The 23,482-nt window shown below is 35.7% G+C and overlaps 1 protein-coding gene across 1 annotated transcript in view; it reads right to left on the bottom strand.

The window, feature by feature from the left end:
* The window catches only part of LOC131962463 (guanine nucleotide exchange factor VAV3), a 185,614-nt gene that overhangs the window by 72,435 nt on the left and 89,697 nt on the right, over window positions 1-23,482 (bottom strand). The window contains exons 8-15 of the mRNA XM_059327470.1: window positions 22,463-22,566; window positions 21,215-21,314; window positions 20,204-20,299; window positions 13,052-13,120; window positions 11,568-11,654; window positions 11,355-11,440; window positions 9,166-9,298; window positions 2,971-3,080 (exon numbers count right to left, since the gene is read on the bottom strand). Of these exons, the coding sequence (XP_059183453.1) occupies window positions 2,971-3,080; window positions 9,166-9,298; window positions 11,355-11,440; window positions 11,568-11,654; window positions 13,052-13,120; window positions 20,204-20,299; window positions 21,215-21,314; window positions 22,463-22,566 (785 nt within the window). The remainder of the gene's footprint in view (window positions 1-2,970; window positions 3,081-9,165; window positions 9,299-11,354; window positions 11,441-11,567; window positions 11,655-13,051; window positions 13,121-20,203; window positions 20,300-21,214; window positions 21,315-22,462; window positions 22,567-23,482) is intronic.

Below are 23,482 nucleotides of genomic sequence, written 5' to 3'. Positions count from 1 at the left end.
ATATCTTTAAGTTGGGGTTCACAACAAGGGACAATAGTTCTGATAACTCTTATTTCTTTGTTGGGAAATTCGGTCATTAGCGAAAGCTAGCAGCTAACTGATGCTAGCGGCTAACTGAAGCTAGCGGCTAACTGATGCTAGTGGCTAACTGATGCTAGCGGCTAACTGATGCTAGCTGCTAACTGAAGCTAGCGGCTAACTGATGCTAGCGGCACTGCTTGTTACAGCTACAAGAGTAGCCATTAGCGTATCAATGCTAACTCAAAATTGTGGTCACAACATTAGCTGACATTTCATAGCGGCGTTACAAGAGTTGAGCAAACTCAAAAACAAAACTTAAAATATTTAGTTTAATTGTCCAACTTAAAATTTTATCGAAGTTTGTTGCCTTGAAATTTTGAGTTCACCCAACTTTTCTTTTTTTGCAGTGTATAGCATTCTGCTTTACAATTTCATAAAACCAATCTTTGTGCACTACTTGGTGGTGATGAACCCAACGAACCCAACGATTCTAACCTCATTAAATTTATTTTATGGTTTAAAAGGGGTCCTGTCTGACTGCTGGCCTCCATCAAACACCTGCTTCAACAAGCCACATATTCACAAACCTTCCTCTGCTACAAGACCTTTACTCTTCTTTTATGCACTCATCAAAACCAGTTATTCTTGACACACTTTGGTCTTTCACTGCCTATGGTAATATCAATATCTGCAGTCATTGTATATCCAATACAGCTCGTCTGGCCTGTATGTCAACACTGTAAAGACAGAATGGTTGGTAGAGTATTTTGAGACAATCAGTCATTCATCTTTCTTGGCTCGACAAGTGAAACACTATCGTTCCATTTGTCACTCTTGGCACCAGTTTGTCAGTCAGTTCAGGTGCATTTGGATCCAGTTCAGGATGCGGACTGGTTGATGCAACTAGATATGATCAATTGTGTTTTCTTTGTATTAAATGTTATACAACAGTCGAACAAAAAATGCCAGGTTTCATCATGAAATTTGATAAACTGGTTGGGCTTAACCTGGATGAGATGGACAGAGAGACAGAAGACCCCTGAACCAGGAAAGAGGAATGCTAATAGTCTAGACGGAATTGTCCAAAAAGTGAAAGTGAGGAGCATTTATGGGTACAAGTCAGGAACTGGCCTACTTTACTTATTTCAAGGGTGTTGAATCCCAAAAAAAATGGTTCCCAAGCGAAATTTTTGAGTTTTTGACCTTCTCATTTGCATATCAATATGGCGGCCAAATTGCCCATCTTGCTCAGTTGTTGGACCATTTTCCCCAAGTTTTTTTGGAAGTAGGCAATCAAAGATGAGGAAATTAAGTTTCTGGATCTATAGTCTAGGGTCAGAGCAAGGATATAGTGGAGGCTCAGTGTCTTTTTTATGTATATTTATATATATGCAAAATACCAACTTTTAAGGTGAAATTAAGCATTATTTGTGTGTTTTTTTTTAAGGCCGACATAAATATTCAATCAATATCACTTTTAAATGTTCCAGTTGGTATTTTGCATACATATATATACATAATAAAGACACTGAGCCTCCACTATATCCTTGCTCTGACCCTAGACTATAGATCCAGAAACTTAATTTCCTCATCTTTGATTGCCTACTTACAAAAAAACTAAGGGGAAATGGTCCAATCACTGTGCAAGATGGGCAATTTGGTGGCCATTTGATACAAATTAGAAGGTCAAAAACTCAAAAATTCGCTTGGGAACCATTTTTTTTGGACTCAGCACCCTTGAGATATGTAAGGTAGGCCGGTTCCTGACTTAAAAATGCTCCTCACTTCTTATAGAAGGCCTTTATTCTGAAATCCGTCTAGACTAACATACAGTAAATGAACACTACTTCAACAACTGCACCATTAATTGCATTAACCAGATGAATGTTATTAATCACCCCAATTCTTAAGCATGTTTTCCACTGCGTCTGTGCGTTGCTTTATAACTATTCTGTTACACAAGAAAACATTCTATAAAGGCAATAAGCCACTTAAGGTCGGGATTTAAAGTGATTTTAGAACAGGTACAGTGGTAAAATCTGTGCAAACCAGGGACTTATTATTAAAGCAGGTAACTGCTTCTGCTTTCAAAAAGTACAAAATTGTATAAAAAGATTGAAAACAATACAAAGAAAATAATCTAATCCTCAAATTGGGAAACTTTTTGTAAATATACAGTCATTCTGAATGTACAATAACAAATAATAGTCTGGTTCATTACATACTGTCCCTATGCACTTTATGTTTTTTATGCACACTGTTCATTGCACCTTATTTGTTTCATAGCAACAACATTTTTATACTGCATATTCATATTTATTCTGCACTGGAATTCTATTCTACTCCTTAATACATACTCCTTCTTTAGACACTTTATTTTTTTTTTATTGTATTTCTATTGTATTTTTATATTGTATTGCTTGAAGTATGCCTAGGTTGTTCTTTTTATTTAATTGTGTTGTTATTGTCTCTGTGTGTAATGCTGCTGCTACACTGTAATTTCCCAGCTTGGGATAACTAAAGTCTATCTATCTATCTATCTATCTATCTATCTATCTATCTATCTATCTACCTACCTACCTATCTATCTATCTATCTATCTATCTATCTATCTATCTACCTATCTATCTATCTATCTATCTATCTATCTACCTACCTACCTACCTATCTATCTATCTATCTATCTATCTATCTATCTATATATCTATCTATCTATCTATCTATCTATCTATCTACACAATTCCAAACTTTTTTGGATCGAGGTTTGTGTGACTTTATAATCTGCTCAACTTTTTGTCACAGTGTCGTGTGCCTCATAAATCATCAGGCAGCCTAACGTGACTAACAGGACAGGCAACATGTGCGTTTTGATGCTGTGACAAAATGCAGCTGAGACACACTCTGAACCCGCATGACGCACACACACATTTCCAGATAAAACACACTCACATGGCCATGCCAAACTGCTCCAGCCACTTCTTTTTCAGCTCTTTGGTCTTGAAGAAGAATTCAAAGCCGCTCTGGCCCTGGTTATGAGTGAGGTAGAATCCGTGGGACCACTGGAAAAGAAGAACACACGCACATTTCAGATGGAAAATAAAACAATAAATAATTTTATGTTTTCAAGTGAAAAGACAAACAGAGCAGGAGGGGGCAGGAGCTGAAGGAGACAGGATTCAGGGAGACAGATGGAGACAAAGAGATGCAAAATGAAAGAGGGATGCCTCGGGGAGAGCAAACACAAAGGCTGAAGGGTTGGAGGGAGGCACAACTGACAGACAGAGACAAAACAGAGAGGAAGAGCATGAAGGAGAACAGGAAAAGAGCGTTAGCTAGCTGTGCCATATAACTGCTGGGCATCAACCAGCATGCACAGACCCAAGTAGTGAGTGGGCCTATAATCAGCCACCATTACCCACTTCAAAGGATAAATATCAGTCTATTAGCCTCTGTGTCGACACATGCCTCTGTTTTTCCGATAGCATCACTAAACAGATGCTTGTGAGTTGCACTTTTTATGGCTCCTAGGTGGGGTTTTGAACTTCTAGCACTCAGCTCTGAAGGCTAAAAACATGCCAAGCTCACAGTGCTGTCAGGGAAACGCAAAGGCTCATCTTTCTGTTGAAAGAAAAGAGAAAAGGAAAGCAGCGCTCCACAGAGGCATTCCCAGTGGACACCAAGACTTACGCTCAGCAAAGATATCTCCAGCAACCAATTTGTAAAGAGAAGGAGAAGGTGTTTGTCTGTCTCGCTGTCAGTTTAGCTCTTTTTTTGCTTGGTATATCTTTGGAATTTAAAAGGGTTCACATCCAGACTGATAAAGTAAATTATTTATTTGTACATTTTCCTAAAATACAAATAATCTGATCCTAAGTCACGTGTTTTATCATGTGGGCCAGAAATATGTTTAAAACATGAATGTCTACTCACCTTTTAAGTTTTGCACTTGTTAGCATAAAGCTGCCTATTTATGCACCAACCAGAGACTGAACGATATTAGCATTCATCTTGAACTTAGATTGTAAATAAAAAATGGATGCAGCCACAGTGACTTCACCCATTGTTATAATGCCTTAAGTCTGGCTATGGCCATCTTGTTTTTTTTGGAGCCAGAATTAAGTATATTTGGACGAGAGGGTGATGCTAACTTATCAGCTAGAGCTAGTTTGGTTAGCAAGGTGCATAAATGAAGTGTTTTAGTACCACTGAATGCTGAACAAGATATTTTTCGGTGGGAAAAATGTTACAATTAACTTTTATAAACTGAAAACACTGTTAAAGGCTCAAAACTCGATTCTATCTTGGTTTTGGTCTCCAACTCCTGAGGGAAACATATGAAATATAATTACAGCTCTTTAGCTGCTAAATGTTTTGCAGGTTTACCAGCTAGTGCTAACTTTGTCTGTCTGTCTAAAACAATGCTAGAAGAGCAGTGAGAGTGAACCAAAACCATTTTTTTTAGCTGTAAAATGGCAACAAACAAACAAAAAAAACTATTAACTGAAAGACATGCACTGCAAAAAAAGAAAAGTTGGGTGAACTCAAAATTTCAAGGCAACAAACTTTGATAAAATTTTAAGTTGGACAATTAAACAAAATATTTTAAGTTTTGTTTTTGAGTTTGCTCAACTCTGAATTCAGATTTTTGTCAACTCAACTGTAAGTTGTCCTAACTTATAATTTTACATTGTAATAACTTTTAATCCTTACTTCTGCTAACTTCTGCAATGTGCTGAATTGGCACGATTGTAACGCCGCTATAAAATGTCAGCTAATGTTGCGACATGCCACAATTTTGAGTTTGAGAATGTGTGTGAGAAACACTGCTGCCAATCATACTGACACTTATTGTAGATATTTGGAACATTTACACACACTGCAAAAAAAGAAAAGTTGGGTGAACTCAAAATTTCAAGGCAACAAACTTCGATAAAATTTTAAGTTGGACAATTAAACTAAATATTTTAAGTTTTGTTTTTGAGTTTGCTCAACTCTGAATTTCTCTGGCACAATTGTAACGCCGCTATGAATGTCAGCTAATGTTGTGACCACAATTTCGAGTTAGCATTGATACGCTAATGGCTACTCTTGTAGCTGTAACAAGCAGCGCCGCTAGCATCAGTTAGCCGCTAGCATCAGTTAGCTGCTAGCTTTCGCTAATGAATTTCACCGATTTCCTGCATTTCACAACAAAGAAATAAGAGTTATCAGAACTATTGTCCCTTGTTGTGAACCCCAACTTAAAGATATAAGTAACAACAACTCACCAACTTGTTTTTGAGCAGACAACTGGCTTCCTTTGTTGTGCTAACTTACATTATTGCCCTAAATGTCAATAATTTATATTTCCAAGTTTTACCAACTTAAATCACTGTTTTAGGCAAAAAAAATACAAGTCGGCTTTTTTGCAGTGCATCCCATCACTTCCTACTGCAAAATCTCATAACATCAGCTTTAGCATGAATAATGTCACCACAACTTTTGGTGCCACAAAAGTTTCCTTCCTGCTGTGCACAACGATTAGACTTTAAGTTATTTGGCTTTACCTCCAGATGACTTGCATGTAAATGTGATTATTTTGAAGGTTGTTATTGCTGCTTCCCTCAGACAGCCTCCGCCATCTTCGGCATTTCCATAATAAATATGTAATCAAACAAACTGCATCACATCCATCATGTCAGAGGTGAATGATACTGAGGTAGCAGAGGTTTCATAAAAATAAAAAAAAATAACTATAAGCCCATATGGGTCTAAGCCTACTGTTGCCTGCTATTTACAACATCATTATTACCCAAATCATTGTTTCCTGGCACGCCTTCGATATCATTCCTCATTATGATTGGCAATATTTTTCACCACTTGGCACTTAGTATTCACTGTGTGTGTGTGTGTGTGTGTGTGTGTGTGTGTGTGTGTGTGAGGCCCAAAGCGAGGTTTAATGATAGCACCATCTGGGAGGAGGCAGACTGTTCGAGTCTGACACTTTCAGTATTATGCTGGTGAATGAACAAGACAATGTAAAACATGTGCTGGAACAAGCATGTATCAAATTATTTAAGACTCTTTTCTGCTGATTATTTTGTTGTTTGTGTTATGAGCTGGAAAGATTTTTGCATGTAGCTCATTTTAGCAGCACATTGGGGGATTCGGAGCGCAGAAATGTAGAGCAGCGGGGTGTTAGATGGAGGTACAGGTGCCTATAAAATACTGTCAAGAAGCAGGTTTAGTGAATTTTTATTCAATTTTGCGAACATGCATTTATCTGCTAAATTGTTATGGCTGCTCATTATGCTGAAGTAGCACTGTTAATTGGTTTGTCAGCAGTCCAACGTGTTTTCTGAGCTTTGCTGACTCAGTCATAAAGAGGCAATAATGGACTCAACAGTGCGAGACTCACCTCCATTATAGCTAAATGGTTGTTATATGAGATGCTTATTTTTTTCTTTTTCTTTTACAGAATGTTAAGAAGTATGTTCTGCTGTTATTGTTTTCACTTTTGCATGCTGTACATTACAGCAATAGTGAAAGCAGAATACACTATTAGGGTGGACATTGCAAACAGCCCTGGGTGAAATTAAATGTCATCAAAAGCTGTTTAAGCTGTGTTTAAATCATCGTTTAAAGTGGGTTATTGCTTTTTGAAAATGGTGATAACACACCGTAAAATTAAAAGCGTAATGCTCAAGACATATTTTCTTTTTCAGTCAGTGACCTGAATCAGTGTGGATTTAAAGGGACTCCACCGATCAGAAACTGAAGCTTCTTTATTCTAGGGACAAACAATAAAATTAGACTTGTACTTCACACTTTCCTCTGAGCTGTGATATATCTGGATAAGAAGTGTTAACTGTAGAAATACACTGTTTGGCTGCCAGAATTACTGCAAAAAAAAAGATTTTATTTGCTGAAAATCCCCGGCATAATAAGAATGTTTTAATATTTTTGTGCAAATATGAGCAGTTAATGTCGTCTGAAAGCTTGGCAGAAAGAAAACTACCTGTTTTGGCTTCATCTTGATTTTATTAAAGCTAATGTGGCTGCATGGCTGAGGCAAAACACCATCACTGTAGAATTGAGTTACTCTACTGGAGCCGAAAGGGAAAAAGGTTCACAAAGAGATGTGTTGCTGGCAAAAAAAAACAGAGAAAACAGGCAAGAAAAAAAAAGCTGGAATGAGTGAAAGATGTGCCAATATCTTTCCCAAGGTGATGGGCAGATCTGAAACGTGAAAAACATGTAGCTTGGCATGTACAAGCTGGAGGGGAAATTCACCTGGGAGACCTACTCATGTCTAAACCTGGCTATGGTGTACAATACAGGGAACACATACATGGCTTTTCTTCACAAAATCAGAAAAAAACACCTGTAAAATTCAATAATACAGCTGTGTATATATAAATATAATATAAAAAGTGTGTTGCCTGATATCAAAAAGACATTAAACTCATTATTAGGGTAATTATAGTTCACTAAAATGCACAAAAATGATTAGCTGTGAAAAATAATATAGGTTAACTAAAATTAAAATAAAAACTACAGTTAAAAAAACTAAAATGTATAAAAATATGTGGGTAAAATCAGCCTCATTTTCATTTTCTCCCTCCATTTTCACCGTGGTTGCTCGACCTAGCATTTAGTTCTAGCATTTAGTATTTCATTTGCCATAAAATCCATATTCCTATTTAATGTCATGCATTGACTCATCTCACCTTTTTTCAGCTACTATAAATCAAGGCTTTTCTCATTATACTTGAAAAACTAACTCTAAAACTACAGTAGTAGAGTCTAGTCAATTCCTCCAAAAACATAAAAATAAAAATACTTATGCTGTCCTAAAATCAAGTAACCTAAAAAATATGGCTTGACTTTCCCTGTCTGGATACACCATGAATGACCTGTACAAACCAAGAATGTGTGAGAAACACTGCTGCCAATCATACTGACGCTTATTGTAGATATTTGGAACATTTACACACACTGCAAAAAAAGAAAAGTTGGGTGAACTCAAAATTTCAAGGCAACAAACTTCGATAAAATTTTAAGTTGGACAATTAAACTAAATATTTCAAGTTTTGTTTTTGAGTTTGCTCAACTCTGAATTTCTCTGGCACGATTGTAACGCCGCTATGAAATGTCAGCTAATGTTGTGACCACAATTTCGAGTTAGCATTGATACGCTAATGGCTACTCTTGTAGCTGTAACAAGCAGCGCCGCTAGCATTAGTTAGCCGCTAGCATCAGTTAGCCGCTAGCTTTAGCTAATGACCGAATTTCACAACAAAGAAATAAGAGTTATCAGAACTATTGTCCCTTGTTGTGAACCCCAACTTAAAGATATAAATCACAACAACTCACAAACTTGTTTTTGAGCAGACAACTGGCTTCCTTTGTTGTGCTAACTTACATTATTGCCCTAAATGTCAATATTTTATATTTCCAAGTTTTACCAACTTACTTCTGCTAACTTCTGCAATGTGCTGAATTGGCACGATTGTAACGCCGCTATGAAATGTCAGCTAATGTTGCGACCACAATTTTGAGTTAGCATTGATACGCTAATGGCTACTCTTGTAGCTGTAACAAGCAGCGCCACTAGCAGCAGTTAGCCGCTAGCATCAGTTAGCCACTAGCATCAGTTAGCCGCTAGCTTTCGCTAATGACCGAATTTCACCGATTTCACACCAAAGAAATAAGAGTTATCAGAACTATTGTCCCTTGTTGTGAACCCCAACTTAAAGATATAAGTAACAACAACTCACCAACTTGTTTTTGAGCAGACAACTGGCTTCCTTTGTTGTGCTAACTTACATTATTGCCCTAAATGTCAATAATTTATATTTCCAAGTTTTACCAAATTAAATCAATGTTTTAGGCCAAAAAATACAAGTTGGCTTTTTTGCAGTGTGGGTGAAACTAATCCCATTAATTAGTAGTTAGTACTTAGTAATTAGTAGTGGCTGCAATCAATGGCTGACAGACACAGAACCATGTCTATGAAGGAAGCAGAGCCATCATTAATGTATTAGTTGCGCCTGTGCTTTGAAGTCAAAGTGTCTGTGATGAGAAACAGCCTATTGACAGCCTCACGGTGGCTGAAGCAACAATAAAACAACAGGAAGCGTATCCATGTGTGTGTGTGCGGACCTTTCGGTTCTCCTTGTCCGACGTGGGGTTGTTGGTGATCTTGAAGAGGTGCAGGTCGATCACTTCTTTCATCTCATAGTTGTCTCCTCGCCGCTTACAGACGATCACCGCAGCGTCAAACAGGAAGATGTGCCTGCCGTTTAAAAGAGAATCATGTCAAAGTCTTTGAAAACATATAATCATGTTACTCTGCAGCAGTGCATTCTGGGAAATCATTGTGCCACTCACATTACTACCAAGTAGACCTGCAGATGCCTAAAACCTGCATTCTTTTTAATGGCCAGCAGGTGGCTGTACTGGTTGCAAAAAGAAGACCAATTGTATGGACATCTATGAGAAAATTACCTTACTTTCACTTAATTTATTACCTCATTAAACATTTTCATAATGAGTTCATGGTCTCAATCGCTAATTCTAAGTCTTCTTTAAAACAGCATGATGTTAATTTTGTCAATTATTGTTCCATTTACAGTAAAATAGATGATGTTAAAATGATGAAGCTAAAAAAAACTATTTCTAACAGAATTGGGGTTTCTTGGCCATTTGGACACACTCAACAAATATTCGTCTCAATCGCTAGTTTCATAACTTGATTTTATTTTGTAAATTATGGTCCCATTTAGTGGAATGGCTCCCTTGTGATTGACAAGTCACCACATGGCGCAACTAAACTTTTTACTAGCCAAGATTAGCGTCCCAATTAATATCAGGGTTAACAGGAATTACAGATACACCTAGCTAACCAGGCTTAGCATTTGTTATGCTAACAGTACCTGGCTGGAAACATGTGTAACATCTCCAGTTCCACCCTCTCCAGGCTTCAAAATGGTAGTCTATGACAGTAGTTCTCAACCTTTTTGAGTCGCGACCCCCAATTTAACATCCATGTTGTCGCTCACTGAACAGAATCTCACACGCACAGTTCAGATCACCCAAAAAAGAAACAAAATGACCAAAAAAAGACACAAATTGACCAAAAAAGACACAAATTGACCAAAAAAGACACAAAATGACCCCAAAAAGAAACAAAATTACCAAAAATAGGAAACAAAATGACCAAAAAAAGACACAAAATGATCAAAAAAAGACACAAAATGACCACAAAAAGACACAAAATGACCAAAAAAGACACAAAATGAGTAAAAAAACAAACACAAAATGACCAAAAAAAGACATTAAGTGACCAAAAATACTAAAACACATTAACACATGAACACTTTAACACAGTGGAGACAGAGCTGACTTCCAAAATGATTTGGCGACCCCCAGAAATCATCTCGCGACCCCAATTGGGGTCCCGACCTCAAGGTTGAGAACAGCTGGTCTATGAAGCAACAGGTGATGTCACCGTACAGTCTATGAATTTACTAACTTAAATAGACAATATACACTACTGGTCAAAAGTTTTAGAACACACCAACTTTTCCAGAATTTAATTGAAAATGATGCAGTTTAATGTCTCAGTTTACTCTGAAATTAATGCACATTTGCAACATTTACAATTCTTGATTGAGCATGATAGTGTTTTGAAAGTAAAAAAAAAGATTCAAAATCACATTTTATGTTGGACTAAAGGACTAAAAAAAGACACAAAATGACCAAAAAAAGACACAAAATGACAAAAAAGACACCAAAAGACACAAAATGACTAAAAAAAAGACACAAAAAATGACCAAAAAAAGACACAAAATGACTAAAAAAAGACACAAAATGACTTACAAAGACATGAAAAGAATTCAAAAATGGACAAAATAGCCCAAGACTCCATAGAGTTAAGTTGTTAACCCATTTCTTGTTCCCTGAAAAAGGCCTACTTGTATAATTCTGAAATGTACATTATTTTCCAGTTTTGGTTAAGCTTACCTTTTTTTATTTACCTCTGGCAGTTCACCACTTACCTTTGGACCCTTTCAAGCTGTTCATTTGACTTGAACTGCTTGAATTTCAATAAAAAACTGTAAGCGTAGTGTATATTATGACATCATGAGGCTGTTGAGGCTCATAACTAAATATCCTCATACTTCACTTGTTTCTGTTCCTCTTCTAGGAACCACGCAGGTTTAGTTCCTAACAGAACTTTGGCTTAAAGCAACACATACTCAGGCAGATTTCCAACTACAACACCTGCTTTTAGTCAGTCAGTCAGTCGTGTTTTAGTCAGCTGGCAGCGTGTCTACCTGACATCTCACCTGTCCTGTTTGGCTCGTTTGTCCACCGAGGCCACCCGCACCTCGCCGTCACCTTTGGGTCTCCCGTAGTTACTCAGAGGCTGATTCTTCAGAAACAGAGACAGACAGACAAAGTTTGGGGTGTTATCTGACAGAAGTGAAAGCAATTTCCAAAGCTGTGTGAAAATGAGATCAGCATCTCATTACTGGGAGAAGAAGAAAAAGGTGGCTTACCAGGTTTTCTATGGATTTCTGATACTGATCTATTTCTCGCAATGTCTCATTGTCTCGCTTGACTTCATTGACGTACTGAGCCAAGTCCTGTGAACACATCAGAAAGCAAAGTCTTTTCTTTCCATTTTTCTCATTATGGGCTTTAAGACTTTCTTTGTTTTTGTGATGTTTTGGCTCCTTCAAAAATAACCATTGTTGAAGTAGGGCTGGGCGATATGGCCCTAAAAGAATATCACGATATTGCAGGCATTTTTTGCGATAACGATATTCTTGAAGATATTAGGAGATACCTAAAAAGATATAGAAAATGTACAAATAAATGAAAATCTAAAATGTAGTGTGAAGTCTCAACAGTTGCCAAATACAAAAAAATTACTCTTGACTCTTGAGTATGAGCAAATAATAAAAAATAACCATTTAGGGGTTCCGGGGGCATATTTTAATGAAATATTGTAAAGGAGAATAAAAGGTTATTATATGTTTTACTTAAGGCATCTTATTTTGACAGTCTTCTTGTAAGTTCTGTGGTGGATTCTCTTAATACACTGTGCTCTTATTTTGAAAGCTGCACTCTTTATGTGACATTGGACAATTGAGCATCCTTTGAGAGTTATAAAAATGAGGACAGGACTTATAAATAAATGAGTCTTCCACTAAATGCAGCATTTATATCTCCGCAAATGTTGTGCACATTCAATGACATGAAATAAGTGGAAAATCTTGTTTCTTTCAGGGCCTGATTATGTTTTCATAGCACTGTGAGAACATGTCGCTAGGTAGAGAGAAAATGTTAACACATAATATTAATGATACTGGTCATTAAGGTGTGGAAGATGTGTAAAAAAAATAAAATTAAAACAAATCCTGTAAGTCAATATCATGAGGAATGTTTTAAAAACTAATTCAAGAAAGTTTCTCATTATTTCAGATATTAAGTCATCATTTTGGGAAAGTTTCTCAATATTTTGCCAGACTAAATCATTATTTTAAGAAGGTTTCTAGTTATTTTGTGATACTTCCAGATAATAGGTAATTGTTTTGAGATACTAACTCTTTTGCTCATCATAATGACTAATAGGATCTTGTTTTTTTTTTTTCTTTTTCTGGCAGTAATGGGCTTCCATATTAACACTTAAATAAATACATTATTTCTGTGCTAAGTTAACCAAGAATCCAAAAGAAAACATGCCTTTATTACAGGCCCTTTAAGGAACTTTCCTATATATTCAATATTAACACTATTGTATATGTTTTTCTTAATACTATTTATTTCTGTGCACCAAATTAATTTTCAGCAACATTTTATTCAATCTGCAGACAGTTGTGGGGTTGTTTGCTGAAGTCCACTGTCAATCAAATTGGAAAACAACACACCCACACAGTCCTAATGAAGCAAATTATCAAGTTTGAGTTTTAAGGGCTTTAAGGGGACAAAACAGCAAAATCTGCATGGTTCAACATGTTTGTGTAAACTGATGAAGTACCTTCATGGCATCCAACGCCGTCCTCAGATTACTCTTGTCCGAGGCATCGTGAGTGTGTTTCACCAGCTCCTAATGGACACAAAGCACATATTATGACACTTTAAAGCAGCGGTTCCTAAACGTTTTTAGCCGTGCACCCTCTTCTATGTCCCAACCGTGTTGACGCACCCCCAATCCCCCACACCTTCAAAAAAAACAAAATGCAATAAGCTTTTTTTATCACCATATTAAAGGCGGCATGTTTAATCATGCTCAAATGACCAGAACACACATATAATAAAATAATCACCATCACAACAATGAGCTCTCGTATTTGAATTCATCTGAAACACAGTTTCAATATAATGCAACAAAGTTATGCGCAAGCTTCCACTTTTAAGAGGAAAGAGGATGATGACAGGATCAGGATCAGAGGCAGGAAGCACATAAGTTGAGGAAAAAAGTTTATAATATTTTGAGCCACATTGAACAAAAAATGCAGCAATTTTAAATGAGCGTGGAGCTAACAAACACAACCCCGTCATCATAACACAGGTTGGAAAAATGGAAGATGCTTTATTTTGAGATGAAGTGCATTTTGGATAGTCTGCATTTATTAATTAATTACTATTACAGTTTTTGATTTTACATTTTACAAAGGAAATGTTTATTTACACGTCTTTACTGTGTGGGGGAAAAAATTTAATTGTGTAATTATCAGATCGCCATTACATTTTTCATCTCACGCACCCCCAGGGGTCCACGCACCACACTTTGGGAATCCCTACTTTAAAGCATCAACAACTAATAAACATATTTTAAATGATATACTCAAAGTTAGAAATAGAACATAACAAAAACATGTAAAAGCTCACACTGTTATCTTGCTGCTAACATACATTTCAGACACATTCCACACAAGAACGTAATGCTTCGGCTCTAGATATGAAATGAAAAAAGGCTACTGCGCACAGAATCCTTTCCTGAAATAAATCAGATATTGTGTGTGTGTGTGTGTATGTGTTTGCGTTCATCTACTGCAGGTGTGTGTGTGTGTGCAGGTGTGTATCTGAAATTGCTTGGCTGCAGCGTAAACAAGACATCTAGACCTCAGCAGTGGAGGATAAGGAAGGATGCCATGCATGTCCTTCATACAGGCCCATACAAACCGTGTCCACACACACACACACACACACACACACACACACACACACACAGATACACACACTGAGCCGCTAAGGGAGATATATATGTCTGCTTGCCACTGCTCAAATCCCTGGTGTCAGTCAAGCTCAACCTGGGCATTATTATCACTAGCAAGACGACAGAGTCCTATTTATCAAGCCTTGCTCCCACCTCCACACCTCCAGAGATACAGAGGGAGGGAGGGGTCGCACTGATAGCCGGGACCATACATGATGGACTCATTGAGGGAATCGTGTAGCGGTGTGTTCAGGGGGGAAGAGAAATGATGAGGAAGGAAGGAAGGGAGGAAGATTGATGACAGAAAAAGAGAGTCAGAAGAAAGAAAGAGCGAGAGAGAGGGACAAGACATTTGTTGTTCACATTCTGACGTGAAGGAGAGAAACCCGGCGGATGCTTTATTCACTGCAGCTTCCTATTACCCAGCAGGGGGTCCTGACACTTGTTGACACCACACAATCAGTTTGTTGCTACCCTTTTTTTAAAGTTTTTTTTACTCTAGTGGGACAAAAAGATGATCAAAAAAGACACAAAATGAGCAAAAAAGACACAAAATGACCAAAAAAAGACATATAATGACTAAAAAAAGACACAAAATGAGCAAAAAAGACACAAAATGAGCAAAAAAATACACAAAATGACCAAAAAAAGACATATAATGACTAAAAAAAGACACAAAATGACCAAAAAAGACACAAAATGACCTAAAAAGACACAAAATGACAAAAGACACAAAATGACCAAAAAAAAGACACAAAATTACCAAAAAAAGGAAACAAAATTACCAAAAAAGACATAAAATTACCACAAAATGATCAAAAAAAGACACAAAATGACAAAAAAAAGACACAAAATGAGTAAAAAAACAAACACAAAATGACCAAAAAAGGACATTAAGTGACCAAAAAGACTAAAACACATGAACACTTTAACACAGTGGAGACAGAGCTGACTTCCAAAATGATTTGGCGACCCCCAGAAATCAAACATTCTGACGTGGAGGAAAGAAACCCGGCGGATGCTTTATTCACTGCAGCTTCCTATTACCCAGCAGGGGATCCTGACACTTCTTGACACCACACAATCAGTTTGTTGCTACGCTTTTTTTACATTTTTTTTACTCTAGTGGGACATTTGTGTTGCATGCAAACGTGACACATCACAAGGTTTCAGAGAGCCGACTTTAGAGCCTTTTATTGAAAATCCAATGGGGCTCATTTCTGCCTTGTCTTTTTGGTCACTTAAAGTCTTTTTTTGGTCATTTTGTGTTTGTTTTTGATCATTTTGTGGTCATTTTGTGTCTTTTTTGGTAATTTTGTTTCCTTTTTTTGTAATTTTGTGTCTTTTTGTTGTCATTTGTGTCTTTTTTGGTAATTTTGTTTCTTTTTGGGGTCATTTTGTGTCTTTTTTGGTCAATTTGTGTCTTTTTTTGGTCATTTTATGTCTTTTTTGGTCATTTTGTTTCCTTTTTTTGGTCATTTTGTTTCTTCTTTGAGTCAGCTCTGTCTCCACTGTGTTAAAGTGTTCATGTGTTAATGTGTTTTAGTCTTTTTGGTCACTTAATGTCTTTTTTTGGTCATTTTGTGTCTTTTTTTGGTCATTTTGTGTCTTTTTTTGATCATTTTGTGGTCATTTTGTGTCTTTTTGGGGTCATTTTGTGTCTTTTTTGGTCAATTTATGTCTTTTTTTGGTCATTTTGTGTCTTTTTTTGGTCATTTTGTTCCCTTTTTTTGGTCATTTTGTTTCTTTTTTGGCTGATCCGAACTGCACGTGTGAGATTGTGTTCAGTGAGTGGGGTTTCGTGGACAACATGGATGTTAAATTGGGGGTTGCGACTCAAAAAGGTTGAGAACTACTAACCAAGAAACTATAAAATAAATAAAACATAGTGAGAGCAGAAGCTCTTCCTATGGATGATGACAAGGTGGAGGTGCTCCTCTACACCCACATACAGTACAGACAGTACAGACAAGTATTCATGGGAGAACTGCTGCTGCTTCTCTTTTCATTAACGGTCTAACATCACCGCAAACCCACATGTACATTATACACAGAGCACTTTAAACCTCTCTGACCTAACCTGTGGGAGAAATGTATATTGTATGTATGCTATGTATGTGTGTGTGCTTTAGATAAATGGATAGACCATGCTCACCCACATACATGTATACTGCTACACAGCTTTAAATAGCTATATAACGTGGCTATATCTCAATATATATATATATATATATATATATATATAGAAATCAGATATATTTATTTATATTTAGAAATCAATATAACCGCAGTGCTTTTATTTTGAAAAAAATAGCAAACATTATCATTAGCACTAGAGCTAACAAGCACTTTTACTATAGTTAAGACAACAAATATAGCCACTAATATATATGACAGAATAAAATAAACTCTAACAAACCTTGTGTCCTGTCAGTCAGCCACTATAGAAGCCTTTTGATACTTTATATCAACTTTATATGAATTACGACGCACTTCCTGTCACTACCTGTTATTTCCTGTCACTACCTTTCAAAATTAAAGCACCCGTTTTACACTGGACGACACCTTTTCAAAATAAAAGCATCACAACATTGTTAAACACCTTGAAAATGTACAAACATGAAAAACAAGCTATATAATACAAAAACATAAATAGCAACCTTGCTAAAGGTCATTTACAGTTGTGTTTAAAATAAATGTTAAAGTGATATAGTGATTGGAGTATTTACTACTTTTTACTGCTATATTTGATTTACTCCACATTAACAGTCTCATCATAACATGTGTTCCTATCAGTAGCAGCTCAAAACCAGATAATTTACTGTATTTTATAAAGCGATTACATTAATATTGAGCAGAATTTAGTTCAGAGTTTTGGTCCGGCCCCTGCAACCTTCGTGGTATTGGTCATGTGGCCCCTTGGGAAAATTAATTCAATTCAAAACTCCTTTTGGATGATTAAAAGTGTTTCCATTTTTAGAGCCATGTTAGTAACTTCTCCCTGACTTTGTCCAGAGTTTCCACAGCGTCACATTCAGATTCTCACCACTTCAAAAATACCTCACCTCTCCGTCTGTCTGTCTCTTTGTAGTTGTTTGTCTTGTTCTGTCTGCTGCTCTCTCTTTCACTTCACTTTATCTATTTTCTCTCTCCTGCTTCTTGATTGTCTCGATCAGATTACAATTATGTGCGGGTCATTTCAGACAGAGAGTCATAAAGAAGCTACAGAAATAGAAGAGAGAAGCCTGAAGGACGAAGGCTGGGGATGGAACCAAACATGGTGAACAGCTCCACCTAGTGGCAGCACCTCTTCATGATCATACTGTGTGATTGGCAATGATGGAGCCTTTGATGAAGCCAAAATCTCCCTGATGGGGCTCTGTCACTTCCTCACAGTCAGTTATAAAGTCACTGAAGACTTTTAACTTGAAGTTTGTGTCCAGCTTTGATCTTTTACAATGACACTGACTGACTGAGTGCGAGTTTTAATGGAAATATAAGGTGATAGATAAGTATTCTCAGCTTAATACACAGCTGTTTATGCACAGGGATGGCAGAAAAAATGCTGATAATATATTGAAAATATATTCCTATATCATACTGGATTATTATTATTATTATTATTATTATTATTATTAATGTATAAATGTGGGTGAAGCATTTTGAATTGTAATGATAACTCTTCTCCAATAGCCTCTTATTTTTAGGTTTTATGGAAATATAAGGTGATAGATAAGTATGCTCAGCTGTTTATGCACAGCAATGGCAGAAAAAATGCTGATAATATATTGAAAATATATTACTATATAATATTGGATTATTATTATTATTATTATTATTATTATTAATGTATAAATGTGGGTGAAGCATTTTGAATTTTAATGATAACTCTTCTCCAATAGCCTCTTATTTTTAGGTTTTAATGGAAATATAAGGTGATAGATAAGTATTCTCAGCTGTTTATGCACAGCAATAGCAGAAAAAATGCTGATAATATATTGAAAATATATTACTATATTATACTGGATTATTATTATTATTATTATTATTATTATTATTAATGTATAAATGTGGGTGAAGCATTTTGAATTGTAATGATAACTCTTCTCCAATAGCCTCTTATTTTTAGGTTACTTTAAGATAATATACATCATATATTATTTGCTGAAGAAATTAGTTTTTATGAAATGTTAAATCTTAATCTACAGCTGTCAGATGAATTTAGTGGATGAAAAGTATTTTAAGCATTTTAATCTTAAATGTTGTGGACTTGAAATGTAATAAAACAGATTTACTCAAGTAAAGTAAACAACTGATTATGTTACAGTGATCACAGTCATTCAACACAAATCATGTCAATATATTGGCATAAGTAAAGGGGGAACAGATGTCAATTTTTATTTTTTAATAGAAGAGTTAATTGCAAAAAACAAAATAAAATTAATTCTTATAATAAATAAACCAACACCCATTTGATGGATTTTCCCTTGATTCAAAATAACTGTACTTTAAGAAAAAATTTAATTAAAATTTCAACATTGAGCATATTGCTTTCCCAAGGTTCAGTATTAGCAGACACCAGCTGTTCTCAACCTTGGGGTCAGGACCCAAATTGGGGTCGGGAGATGATTTCTGGGGGTCGCCAAATCATTTTGGAAGTCAGCTCTGTCTCCACTGTGTTAGAGTGTTCATGTGTTAATGTGATTTAGTCTTTTTGGTCACTTAATGTCTTTTTTTGGTCATTTTGCGTTTGTTTTTTTACTCATTTTGTGTCTTTTTTGGTCATTTTGTGTCTTTTTAGGTCATTTTGTTTCTTTTTTTGGTAATTTTGTGTCTTTTTTTGTCATTTGTGTCTTTTTTGGTCATTTTGTTTCTTTTTGGGGTCATTTTGTGTCTTTTTTGGTCAATTTGTGTCTTTTTTTGGTCATTTTGTGTCTTTTTTTGGTCATTTTATGTCTTTTTTGGTCATTTTGTTTCCTTTTTTTGGTCTTTTTGTTTCTCTTTTGGGTGATCTGAACTGTGCGTGTGAGATTCTTCAATAGTAGTTTGACTGAGCCCTGTGGTGTCACCTGTGTCTCTTTGCCCTGCAGCTCACTGATTGGCTGATTGGTTTAATGTGGAACACCTGGACTCCTCCCACAGCTGCAGGTCTGCTTCTCTTCTGTTTGTAGCTTTATAGTTTTAACTTGTGCATTTACAACAATTAGGAGAACAAGTTTTTCATTCATTACCACGACCCCACTGACGTTAATTTGCACTTTAATTTGGTTTATTTCATTTAAATATTCTGGTTAAAAACTGGATCATGGTGCCAGGCCATAACAATATTCCATGGACTGCAGAAAAAAACATGATTTAGAAGAATAAATCAGATCCTAGATAGATGTTTTTGCAAATAAACTTATAATTTGGAGATGGAATTCAGTACATGTATATCAATCTGGAGTCTTAACTAATTTTGGTGTTTTTTGTCATTTGAAAAAAATATAGGGTGCCAGAAACCCAAAGCAATACAAGAAAAATGAAGCAAGCACCTATGGAAATGTACAAATCTTTAGTGATAATCACTCACTATATACACAATATAACCATCGAACAGTTCAAGGTTGGAAAAAAAATAGTTTCACTTTTTACAGAAGATTAAAAAAATAAAACTATAACAGTCTCTTTACATGTAGAGCAATTTTATCCAAACTCCTGTTTTTTTTTCCATTAAAGGTCTATGTTTAAATAATATCATTCAAAGTAAAAAAAAATCTATTAAAAAGGGGTTGTGGTTTGCAGACAAATAAAATATTGTGGGTTTTTTTGTCATTAAATGATAAACACATCAAGTTATGTTAATACAAATTAAACCAGCTCAGTGTAGGCAAACTCCAGAGGGTTTGAATCATTTTTAACACAGAATACCATACATGTTATACCAACTTTTATAATAGAAATAGTATAAGATAGTTTGGAGTACTCTACCTGCAGCAGGAGATGATACTTTAAGACTCGCTGCATAGGAACCACCAGCAGATCCCTCAGGGTGAACTTCCCATAGTTGGCTCTTTTTGAACATTCCTGTAAGATGAAGACAAGGAAACAAAATCAATACATTTACTGATAAATTATATGCAGTGGTGGAAGAAGTATTCAGATCCCTTACTCAAGTAAAAGTACTAATACCACACTGTGAAATTACTCCACTACAAGTAAAAGCCCTGCATTCAAAACTTACTGAAGTAAAAGTACAAAAGTATCAGCATCAAAATGTACTTAAAGTATCAAAAGTAAAAGTATTCGCAATGCATAATGGATTCACTCAGATTGTCCAAATATATTATTGTATTATTATTTTTGATGCATTTATGTTAGCTTTGAATTTACTGTTGTCAACATAGGGCTCATTTTAACTACTTAATATACTTTTGTGTGGTTTAATTAGTACAAATTTTAAATCTATTATGTTTTATGTTAAATCTCGACCTGAAAAGTAACTAAAGTAACTAAAGCTGGCAGCTAAATGTAGTGGAGTAAAAAGTACAAGAGTTGCCTAAAAATGAAATTAAGTAGAAGTAAAAAGTAACATAAAATGGAAATACTTAAGTAAAGTACAAGTTCCTCAAAACTGTACTTAAGTACAGTTCTTGAGTAAATGTACTTAGTTACTTTCCACCACTGATTATATGTGTATAAAGATCCTGTAACATAAACCAGCCAGAGAGAGTGCAGTGTTTGTGTGTAACCTGAAATGAACAGAAGTGTTGAAAAAATGTCGTAATAGAAGTTTTGCTTTGTAGAAATGAGTACAGTGAAAGTAGTTATTTAGCTATTAGAGCCTAATAAAACAAAGTTACAATTTTTTCAGCTGTCATCACCTGCAATGCCTCAGGTTCACACTTGAGGGCGTTCTTTGACCATTCTGAGGTGATGACAAATTAACACTTGTCACTGTGGCTCTAAATAATCTTTTACAGACACTAAAAACCTTTTTACCTCCAGCTTCATGCGTACGTCCTCTCTGTCTTTGCAGATGTCGTCCAGAGTGGCGATGGCTGTTTCCACATGGCTGCAGTATTTCCCATAGATCAACAACCTGACAGATCAAACACATATGCACCAAATTTATTGTAAGGGCTCACTGAACAGAATTTCACACGCAAGAAACAAAATGATCAAAAAAGACACAAATTGACCAAAAAAGACACAAGATGACAAAAAAAGGAAACAAAATGACCAAAAAAGACACAAAATGAAAACAAAGGAAACAAAATGACCAAAAAAGACACAAAATGAAAACAAAGGAAACAAAATGACCAAAAAAGACACAAAATGAAAAAAAGGGAAACAAAATGACCAAAAAAAGACACAAAATGACCACAAAATTATCAAAAAAAGGCACAAAATGACCCAAAATGACCAAAAAAGACACAAAATGACAAAAACCGGAAACAAAATAACCAAAAAAGACACAAAATGATCAAAAAAAGACACAAAATGAAATAAAAGGAAACAAAATGACCAAAAAAGACACAAAATGACCACAAAATGATCAAAAAAAGACACAAAATGACCCAAACGACACAAAATGACCAAAAAAGACACAAAATGACAAAAACCGGAAACAAAATGACCAAAAAAGACACAAATTGACCACAAAATGATCAAAAAAAGACACAAAATGACCAAAAAAAAGACACAAAATGAAATAAAAGGAAACAAAATGACCAAAAAAGACACAAAATGACCACAAAATGATCAAAAAAAGACACAAAATGACCCAAAACGACACAAAATGACCAAAAAAGACACAAAATGACAAAAACAGGATACAAAATGACCAAAAAAGACACAAATTGACCACAAAATGATCAAAAAAAGACACAAAATGACCAAAAAAGACACAAAATGACAAAAACAGGAAACAAAATGACCAAAAACGACACAAAATGACCACAAAATGATCAAAAAAAGACACAAAATGACCCAAAAAGACACAAAATGACCAAAAAAAGGAAACAAAATTACCAAAAAAGACACAAAATGACCAAAAGAGACACAAAATGACAAAAAAAAGACACAAAATGACCAAAAAACTAAAACGCATTAAGACATGAACACTTTAACACAGTGGAGACAGAGCTGACTTCCAAAATGATTTGGCGACCCCCAGAAACCATCTCGCGACCCCAATTTGGGTCCCGACCCCAAGGTTGAGAACAGCTGACATAGTCCATAGTGTACCTCTCTTTAAAGGTGATGAAGATCTGGTAGAGGTTCTGGGCACTTCTGTGGTGGACTGAGTCTTGGATTTCCAGCAGTAAACATTTGTGAACTTTAACCAGGTCCTGAAACACAACAGCAAAGACACTATAATGTTGATCTACATTTCATTTACGGCTGCAACTTATGGTTGTTTTAGTTATTCATTATTCTGCCGATTAATCCATAATGACCATTTTGTCAATGAAAAGTAATAAAATCATTAAAAATATATTTTTTAGCCCAAACTCGCCATTAAATTGCTTGTTTTGTCCAAACAGTGACGGTCCAAAACCAACGGTGGACTTCCGTTTTGAAGCCTTGATTTTGGCATTTTGGCCGTCGCCATCTTGGTTTCGGACATCGCCAGCTTAGTTTCCATATTTGGGCAAGAAGGTGGAGCTCAGTTATCAGGTGGTGTTTAAATTGCACTCACTAGCAAAAATGAACAGCTGACTCCAAGACATTTTATGCAACCATAATGTAATAATTAACTTCAATAAACTGAAAACAGGCAATGAAAAGGTCAAATTTCTTAGACAAAAGCATTTTAATGGCTGCTTTATTGTCTATTTTACACAAAATGGGCCCATCATTTACAAAATGAACATCATGCTGTATTGAAGAAGACTTGAAACTAACAATTGAGACCATAAACTGACTTGTAAAATGTTTAGGTAATAAATCAAGTGAGCAGTAGGGCCATTTTCTCATAGACTTCTATACAATCCGACTTGTTTTTCATCCAGTAGACCGCCCCCTGCTGTCCATTTGAAAGAATGCAGATGTAAGGCACTTGGCAAATGTTGCTACTACCACCAGTAAACATCAGTGTGTTAGCATTGTCATTGTGAGCCTATTAGCATGTTAGCATTAGCATTTACATTCAAAGGTACAGCCTCACAGAGCTGCTAGCATGCCTGTTGTTAGTTATTAGTCTTGATACTGACTTAATTTTATTTAATAAACATTTAATACTGTATAAACAATTGTTTCAATTTG

The sequence above is a fragment of the Centropristis striata genome, chromosome 23, assembly GCF_030273125.1.
Source record: "Centropristis striata isolate RG_2023a ecotype Rhode Island chromosome 23, C.striata_1.0, whole genome shotgun sequence".
Classification (NCBI taxonomy): Eukaryota; Metazoa; Chordata; class Actinopteri; order Perciformes; family Serranidae; genus Centropristis; species Centropristis striata.
The sequence above is the reverse complement of the archived record's forward strand: the minus strand, read 5'-3'. Positions and strand labels throughout refer to the sequence as shown.